This window comes from Hyposmocoma kahamanoa, unplaced genomic scaffold (genome assembly GCF_003589595.1).
Source record: "Hyposmocoma kahamanoa isolate Upper Pololo Valley unplaced genomic scaffold, ASM358959v1 279, whole genome shotgun sequence".
NCBI lineage: Eukaryota > Metazoa > Arthropoda > Insecta > Lepidoptera > Cosmopterigidae > Hyposmocoma > Hyposmocoma kahamanoa.
Genome location: NW_020653776.1, coordinates 382485 through 392698, shown reverse-complemented (window position 1 = coordinate 392698; position 10214 = coordinate 382485). Strand labels below are relative to the sequence as shown.

Below are 10214 nucleotides of genomic sequence, written 5' to 3'. Positions count from 1 at the left end.
TACCAATTTTCATGTTGCTCGCACACGATAGTTCGCAGAATTCGCATATGGAACCAAATACTCTTGTAGCTTAAGTTAATGGAATGGAGAAAAAACTAGGTAGGTATTTGAAAGTTAAAAAAATACCGAATGTATCTTATTGCGAATAATAGGACTATTTTTAAATATACACAATACGAGTAACTAGTTATCCAGTTATAAAAGAGAATATAAGTTTCTTGGTTCAGTACAAAAATGTTTTGAACTTTCAAATTGTTTTCTGAATTCCATAATTTTTGACTTACGGCAGTATAATTTGGTTTCATGGACTCTACTACCTAATCAAAAAACAATGTAAAGTAAACAATGTAAAGCTTCATTGGCATCACGTGTTTTTTAATTTGGTCGAATATTACTTATTTTACGATATTTTAAAGATCTATGGGTATAAAATTTGTTGTTAAAGAATGAAACTACAAAAATTCAACACTTTTCATTAAATCAAATAAATCTGTGCATTTCATAAATATGTAGATATTATTTACCTTAGAATAATTATTTACAATTGAAGACAAGCAAAGTACGAAGACTCCTTACAAAACCTACTGAGGAGATTTTAAGTTAAAACTTTAACAGGAATATAATGTACAATATATTATAATAATTCAATAATAAAACCGGTCAAAAAGCTAGCAAGAATTTCGCCGGCCGGTCTTAGTGGGCGTTTATCATTGTAGTTACTTCTTCGAAATAAAGAAACCAAAATTTACATTATAAATCGGTATTTGACCTTGAACAGAAATAATGCTGCTTACCTCAGTAAAATTATGAAGGTCAATTAGTCCGAAAACAGGAAAATTTTCGTCTGTATCCCACGATCGACGTCGACCACAAACTATTATGAGATACTACGTATACGTCGACCAAAAGTCTTCAAACCACAAACTAGAAAGATATAGTAGGAACAGATAGGAAACAGGCCCTATAACGGAACGTTCGTAGAAGTAGTTCCGTGCCCCGTGATAGCACGCTGGTAGCGCTAGTGTACCGAATAGTGACGCGCCTCAAATCTATCGGTTACTATTCGTTACGATGTCCTGTATCGCACTTTTACGGTAAAAATTACGGTTTCATCGGTCCCAGTTACTTTTTCATATTGCTAATGTTTTGTGGTTTAAAATAAAATACAGCTTGGCAAAAAAGAGTATGACGCGGTGAAAACTGGAACTAAAAAAAGATATTTGTGGCAACACAATTAAAGATGTCAGTGGTGTCAAATAACCAGTAGCTTTTGTGCTGTACACGGTTCATTTCTTCTACACGGTAAAAAAACAGGCATGTATTATATTTTACATTAATGCCACTTTCTTAGGAAAAAGGAATCAGTCTTCGAAACGTCGGGAGTAAAATGAATCTAAAAAACCGCTATTATCCGAAAATTAGTATTTATTAAAAAAATTTAAATTGTTATTTTGTTTTATTAGAATAAATTGTACAAACAATAAATGGTTCATAATTATTAAACCTGCTCGAATCTCCCTTAGTAAGAAGGAAAAAGGTCATTTAAATTATAAAAACAAACAATTCTGTGAGGGATCATATTATGTTGCTATATAATATTATGTTGCTACTGTGGATGGATCGAGTCTGATGGTAATTGAAAATTAACTCTAAGGGCGCGTTTATTTGACGCGAATATGTCGCCGCCGCGCGGGCGTGACGCGGTGATGGAGTTCACGTGCTTAGAGATCGAACTGTTATAACAAAATACGCTTTATTTATTTAGAATTTACATGTTAAATTCAGAATTTTCAAGAAACAAAAACTTCACCACATTACTGCTTGCTGACTTGGGTTCGTCCAGTTACTAAAATTATGCGAAGTTTAACTACAAAGAATCAAGTTGTTATTGCATTATTACTTATACAAATAATGCAAAGAAGAAAAAAAAGAGGTGAGATGATTTTGGGTTCATCCCATTTTGGAAATAAGAGAAGAGTTTGGGGAATTTCAAACGAGACTGGCTTAGCTTTCGTCCACTTGGCGACCGCGTGGACAACGTGTTATTCCGAGAAATTTAAACGTTGTTGCCTACCAAGAAAGTTTTCGGGTCGTGTGTCTGGGCGCTAAAAGCCTTTAACAATCAATAAAAATAACAAGTATCTAAAAATTTTTTGTCGTAGTATATAGGGTTGCCACATATTTGATCTAGGCGCCCTCATGAAATCCATACTCTTTTTTTGCCGAGCTGTACTGTATTTTCAGTTATATCTATTTATTAATAACGAAAACTACTACCGTTTCGTAAAGGTGTTAACGTATAGGAGAAGAAACGGCGAAACTCCCAGCAACACATCTTTTGAATCTAACAATTAATGAATGATAACAAAACACAATTATTAAACAAAATGTCGCTCGGCGGATTAGAGCACATAAGTCAAAAACCAACATCATTCATTTATATACATTTACCGACTAAACACAAAGTCTAATTAATTTTTACTTTAATTTGCAACTTAAATTCTCGTGGCGTCTTTTTCAGATTTATCATCCTCGCATCTTCCAACATTAGAAACAACAAGAAAATATATAATTATATATCAAAGATTTGTAGTGAAGTAAACATAATGATCAGTTTTTTTCAAGTTATCGAACTCACAGTAGTAATTATAAAAATCGTTTATGAAAATTGGATACACCAACAAAATTATTACATATTAAATGCGGAAAAGTACATAAAGTGTCACTAAATCCTTGAAAACACCGAGAAATCACATTATCATGTCACATTGTCGTGTTAAACCATCGAGCATGTTAAACTAAGTAACATCACTTTTATTTTTGTCAGTCGATATGTTGAATATTGTGTGTGTGGTCTGTGCTCTGTAGTCCTTTTTCTTTTCCGGGTCACCAACTCTGCATTTATCTGCAGTGATGCAGCATAAGTATGATCTCCCACTGTCCGAACAGTTAAAATGTAAGAAAAATAACTTATAAGTAATATCTTCTTAATATAATAAATGTATAAGTATCTGTAGCCACCAAACCACTGAATACTTACAGACATTTACAGGACAAGTGGGTTTTCGACATGCTATTTCCACTTCTGAGAAAAATGTAGGCCATGAGAAAGGCACTCTTTTATCATCTTTGATAAATTTATCCTCAAAGTAAAGTTAGCAAACCTGAAATTTAATAAATTTTGTGGATATAGTGCATACATTTCAAATTACAAATATTGAATGCATTTTAACATTTCAAATATATATTTATCTCTCATGTTTTTTTAAGGCTTCAAGTTTTATGAGACACTTATGTGTTACTTCCTTAGAATCACCCCCTTAGAACACACACAATATTAAGAGTCTTGAAATAGGTATTAGTTGTTTGAAACTCTATTATTAGGCAATGACACAAATACTTGTCTTAAAGTATGTTGAAGGGTAAGGTACGTTGTTTGATTCATTCTCTACCATTTTGAGTGTGCTACGATTATCATTAAAAATCGTTATAGGTTCTAGTGGTGGCAGGCTGATGTATTTAAGTTCGAATAAAAACATTTTTTTTTAATTTTGCTTGTTTTGCAGAACTTCTAAGAGCTTAGTATTCAGCTTCAATGCTAGAATAAGCCACATTGTTGTTGTTTGTGACTACCAATTTACAATGCAAAAGCCGAACCTACTCGGAAACCCTGAATATGACTTTCGATCAGTCTTATCCCCAGCCCAATCTGCGTCAAATGAGATTTCAACTTTACTACTACCTCTACTAAAATTGAGTCCGCAGCTAGTTGGAACTGAGCAACTTATATAGCATATTTTTTTGGTGTTCATTTGAACTAAATATGAAGAAGTCATCATCATAAAGCGCTATGATGACCTTGTCTTTGCAATAGATACATTTTTCAGTCTTTAATTGAGTATAGTCATTGGTAATTAAAACATTATGCACTTTTCATTCCAGGTTCTACTGGCTTGTTTGAGTCCATATAAACTCTTCTTGAGTAGACAAACTTTTCCACCCAATCCCAAATTCAGTAGGTTGCTCCATACAAATGCATTCATTATGATCTCCATTGAGGAATGCCGTATTAATGCATTCGTTGATTATAATAATCTTTGGGCATGCAGGTAATCGTTCAGCCACTGAGGTCGCATTAGCTGTGCACAAATTAGAAAGATATTTGCTGTAAAATAACACTCATAGGCATGCCTATGAATGTGGTTCCGGTGCGTAAACAACGATGTTAATCTTGAGCTGTGAGACCTTAGGAGGTCTATCCATACTCGTTCCAGATCTACGCTGTGAGGCCACCGGCACAGGTTTGCTGTCTCCGATGTGGATGAACAGCCGTCGACGAGTCACCTGTGAACACGAGACATATCTCTGAAAACACAAAAAGAAACAAAACAAACAAAGTACAAACCAATAAGTTGAAATTGCAGAAGTCCCACGAAAACAAGCTGGTGGCTGATTATTTCTGCAACAAATAATAAAAATTTCATTAGAAATAGTCAGTAAATCTTTCCCTTGCAAAGCGAAAAGAAAAACTCAGAAAGTCTATTTTTTTATGTCGAATCGGACAATCATCCTTTCTGCATCGTGATTATGGTCTCTCAAAGATTTTATAAGTAAAATTTATTAAAATTTTAAGTACTAAAAAAACTTATGATAACAATAAATTTAATACGTCAATTTATTATGCATTTTAAATAATTTCATTCCAAGAGTTAGCGATTCTTTATTAAATTGTTAGACATATTTCATTTTTAATGTCTTTTTGGGTCAAACGCTTGTCAAACGCCATGGGCCTCGTAACGTCCAATTAAATAAGACCTCCGTACCCAGTACGTAAGTTTGATATTTAGAATCTGAGTAAAATGGATGTTGAGGATGATCTTCTATAGTCGGGTCAAATACTAAAGTGTTTCCGTAACGTGCTTCAAACGAAGACACGTAAGTCTAGTATTAGTGGTTTGTGACACGTAGAAATGAATCATAGATGATACACTATATTTGAGGAGAATGTTGAATCGAATTGAACTACACATTTTACAAAGTAAGTGAATAAACAGAAACATTTTTTATTTATTTATTGAGGCTTTGGCTAATTTATTATAATTATTAAATAGACTAACAGACACAAAACAACACAACATAGACTATATTATTATAGTTAAAGTAATTCATCTCATAGACAACTTCTCCCTTTTGGGTACATCATTAGCCAAAGCCTCAATAAAATTTAAAAAATGAGCCCGGATAGATAGATACACCACAATTTAAATTGTAATCTGTGACCACTTTATTGTTTACAAAATTGATTTCGTTCGATTTCATTTTCTATTTTAGACTTAGATTTTAGTGCGTCTTTGTTTTCGAACGTCTAACAAATTATAGCAATACTTATAATAATGAGTCAAAGAAGACCAAACAGATCAACTGCTAACATTGCAGAGGAAGATGATGACCTGGCTTTAGACGAAGCTGTTAAAGAATGTGTCCGTTATATATTTTACCGAGAAGGCAATAAAACTCCTTTTAAACGCGCTGATATTGTTAAACACTTAAGTACTACTTGCCAGACACCTTCCGGAGATGTTAATACAGTCATTTCAAGAGCTAACCAAATATTGAAAAAGGTCGGTACTTTCTAAAAGAAACAATAAGTATAAAGTTTCGATTATCTATTTTAAAAGTAAATAAAATTATCTTCCTGGTGAAGACCAGCACTGTTTTCAACAGTAGACATCTTCCGGCTGAATGACGATGAGATCTTAATAAATTTGATTTAAATACTTTCTGTGAAAATTAGCTTAAACTGTAGAGATGATTTATATCAATGGGTTTGTATAATAGTAGTATTACTCCTGATTATTTCAAATTATAACTTGGCTAATAGGGTTACTTCCTGCTTACCAATAAAGAATCCTATTTTCTAAACATGAATCTGCTTGGTAGAGATATTTATGTAATGCAAGTAATATTACAATTGTGATATCACGCTACAGTATAATGTGACATCACACACCATTTTAGAAAATTAAGCACCACTCATAACATCACCTGACGTAAAATTGTATTAGATTGATGCACAATATTTATTTATTTCAGTCACAATATACATAAGCATTGTTTTAAAATTGTAAGTTATTTAAACTGTAATATCATTTGCTCTTGTTTACATGCGTCAATTGCAGCAATATACTAAGTCAGAAAACAATCACATAGTGATGCTTATAACGCATCTCATTTTTAATCTGTGTGATGCGAGTAATGGTGATATTACACTGTAATGCAATGTGATAGTAATGGCACGGAGAGATGTTTTTAACATATCGCACATGACAACTAACATTTTCTCTAAATTTCTTAAGCTGTATTAATATTACCTATTTAATTTCAAAGCGGCAGTGTTGTCCTGTCAATTTGAAATTAAAACGTATACGAATGACATACAAATATAGCAAAATTTTGGAGAAAAATTATTAATATAACACAATTTTTGAGATAATACTATGTTAGTTGTCAAGTGCGATATCTTATTTTTAGTCTGTGTGAAGCAAATGATCGTAATATAGCACACTATGCAATGTGATTGTAATAGGAAAGCAAGCACAGAATGCTGGAATTATGTTTATGACGCGACTCATTTTTAATCTGTGTAATCATGATATCACACTGTAATATTAATATTACAGGAATGTAATGTGATATTACAATATTTTTCAAGGCACTGTTTTGCGCATGTTGCATTGCATGCATGCATTTTGGATGAACGATTTCTAGTTCTTTATCATTTATCCCAAAAGGATGTACTATGGTGAAACATAAGTTTTAAAAACAAATTTTTTTTTTCTCAATAGATATATGGCTACAAACTGGTACAAATAGCATCAAAAAGTGGTAATCAATTTATAGTAATATTAAATGAAGAATGTGAATCATTGCATAGTAGCAACTCAGACTCCAGCCACCGGAGACTTCTTACTGCTGCATTGATGCATATTTATATGACTGGAGGAGCCGTCAAAGAAGGTATGTGTAAGTTATTGCACTGGTAGTATTCACGGTAGTGTTACAAAATGAAGTGCGTGGGGAGAATACAAGATTTTCAAGATCTCATGTCCCTTGCATTTGCAATGTTAATATCATAAATGTGAATAGAAAGCCATAACATCTAACCATCAGGACCCCAAGTTAATTTTATTGAAACCACTGGTAGTTGCAATTCCATTGAGACTCCACTGAGATTATATTACAGTTGTGATAGTTATATTGCAGTAATATTACAGTTTATTGCAGTTATGATAGTTATATTGCAGTTATGAATGCCTATTCGCTCTCGCCTTGAAAATGCATTATTTAATGAGCATGCTACATCGTCGACCTCATGGTCACTGTCCATCAGGTGAGATGGAGGTCAAATGCGCACTTATTTTAGTATAGAAAAAAAATTATATTATTGGTTATTCTGCTAAAATCTAGTGGAATGGCAATGATATTATAAAACATCAGTTTTTTATCAAAAGAAAAAGTTCACCTTCGGATGCGTTCCGAATTTGCAGTTTGCACCTCATCAATTTTTAGTCTTGCTGTACCTACTTATAATTTCGTGTGATTAAGTGATAATTGAAATTATTTTAGTTTTTCGACGAATCAAAATATTTTAATAAACACATTCAGTTATCATTGTCAATATAATGTTAACAATAATGAGAATACGATATACCAACGGATATAGATTACACAAATAAGTAATGTACGGGATCAATAGCATGTCAAGCTTGACACTAATGGTTTAAATTTAACTCTATGCCACTTGCAATAAGAACAGTCTAAAGTGTCAAGCTTGATGTGCTTTTGACTGTACGACAAATCGTGTAGTTGAACGTGTTATTATCTTTTTTTCATTGAACGAAAAAGTTAGGTGCACCACAGTCCATCGTCAAGTCGAGTCGAGTTTCAAAAACTTTTCCACACTAACATGCAAAAACACTTTTGCGCGTAGATTTCTAATAACAATGAAAGCCTTTCCGAGCTAGTGAGGGGAAAAAATATTTTGTAATTTGTTTTTCAATTAAGACACCATGATATTTCTCCAACTCTGGTTGCATCAAAGACGTCTTAATATTTTCCAATTCGTATTTTCAGATGAAATGTGGAAGTTTTTAGCAGAAGCAGGATTACTGGAAGAGAATAACCACACTGGTCGAAAGATTCTCACTAACACATTTACTAAACAGCTGTACCTTCACTATTTTAAGGTCTGTACACCAGTACATCTCTACCACTAGGTAGGGATGTAGGGCTATTTTCAAATAAAAAATTAATAATTACATATAAATAGCATCCAAAAATATTTTTACACTTTATTATTATTATACTTTCAAATCCAACTTCGACTTCCTATGTCAGTACTTAAATTTCCTACGATGCAGTAAAAGCATTTCCGGAAATCCCTAAAAATGTAATTAATTGATATTTGGTGGTTTTAACAAAATATCTATACATGTATCTATATAATGTGGAACACCTTTCTGCCGTCCGCTGACTAAAAAGCGGCTAAGTGACAAAATTATTGAGATATCATAAAAACCATAACCCCGTATTCAGGATATTGAAATTGTTTAATGATATCTCAGCTATGCATCGTTAGGGTAAGTTCCGATAAGTCGAACACATTAACTAATTTGGACTGTTTTTAAAAGAGAATTTTGTGCTTAACACATTTGCTATTTAAAACGGTTATTTGACCATTTGTCTAGTCCAATTTAGCTAGTGGGCGGCAGCTTTTTCCGACCATTGTTTTTAGTAACTAGCTTTATTTATTTATTTATTATGCGCATAACAAATAATTTTTTACCCTCTTTTTTGTATATTAACAGGTGGGTGAAGGAGACCTAGCAAAAAACATGTTTGAATGGGGCCAGCGAGCTACGGAAGAGGTTCCGAAGCTATTCTTACTCCAGAAAATGGCTAAGGTATCTATGCTTATTCATTATAAAAGCAAGTAATTGGGATTAGAAATGAACTTTAAAACATGGATTTAAAACGGCAATTGTTTATGTTATAGGCATTCGACAAACAGCCTGATCACTGGTGTGAACAATACAAGGAGGCTACAGAAGAACCAATGGGAGAATAATAATCTAATTACAGATACACCTCAAAACATTAGCAGTTACTTGTAAAAATTATGTCTGTGATTGTTTAATTGTAAGTTCGATGCACTATTTTCTCAAACTCGTATCGTATAAAGAGTGATTATTCAGGAGATTGCAAAACTTTATATTTGTTTTAAATTTCTTCCGGTGCGTGAATATGAAGCCAATGTGATGTGAAATCGACCTGCAAAATTTGTATATACAATCCATTTTTTGCATTTCAATAACGAGTTTGAGAAAATAGGGCAATGATATAAAAACTACGTAATAAAGAAATATTAAAAAAAAAAAGTTTTTTTTACCTTATATCAATGTGTATGACCTTGAATAACATTAAATTCCATAAATTCATTGCTCATACAAAAGACAAGTTATCTTTTCTCTATCTCTTTAAGATGAAATCCCTACAAGCTCAAGATTACAATGTAATCTGAGCCTAGAAGCTATCTCTAGACGTGTGCACGTTCGGCTTATGCGTTGCGCTGCTGCCGTCGACGATGATGAACTTGATCGACGTAAAATCGGCGTGGCGAAAATCGATATTCAAATTATTGTACTTACAGTGTCTGCTGGCTTATTTAAATCCAGTAATTCAATACGAAATCAGCGATCAATCAATTTCACAGAGTGGCAGATGTAATTAGTCAAAATTATGGAGGAAAAGCAGTATTGCTGTGAGTCTTTCTTGTTATCTAGGCAGGTACCCGTAACGTATGGCATGAAGGTTTGCACTTTAAGTTCAAAGGATTATTTACTTCACTATGTTCTTCGTAGAATGTGAAGAAGCACTATCTCAAATTCATGACATCCACAACAGAAAAGTGTTTTTCTCTTCACCGTGAAATAAGCTGATTTCGGCGGCATATTTCTTCAATCTTCAGAACAACAGCACCTAACTTGTAGCCTAATTTACATTACGAAATTAGTGTCATAAAATTAATTACATGTTAATTAATTAATTTTATAAAACTAAAAAGTTTCGAATAATTAAAGAGTCGTATGGCGTGGTGGCTCGAATTATATATCCGGAAGTGTATATTTTTTTAATACAAGTAGTACGAATAGGTT

At 32.9% G+C, this 10214-nt stretch overlaps 2 protein-coding genes across 2 annotated transcripts in view; one reads left to right on the top strand and one right to left on the bottom strand.

Moving 5' to 3' along the window:
* LOC113229139 overlaps window positions 1–305 on the bottom strand; it is a 1983-nt gene extending 1678 nt beyond the window's left edge. The window contains exon 1 of the mRNA XM_026462645.1: window positions 285–305. Coding sequence (XP_026318430.1) covers window positions 285–305 — 21 coding nt within the window. The remainder of the gene's footprint in view (window positions 1–284) is intronic.
* A 4934-nt stretch (window positions 306–5239) lies between these two features.
* On the top strand, window positions 5240–9367 carry LOC113229148 (melanoma-associated antigen F1-like). The gene is made up of 5 exons (XM_026462654.1): window positions 5240–5621; window positions 6846–7017; window positions 8134–8246; window positions 8868–8963; window positions 9056–9367. Exons 1-5 carry the CDS (start codon window positions 5394–5396, stop codon window positions 9125–9127), a joined length of 681 nt encoding a protein of 226 aa, XP_026318439.1. The 5' UTR covers window positions 5240–5393; the 3' UTR covers window positions 9128–9367.
* Window positions 9368–10214: the final 847 nt, after the last annotated feature.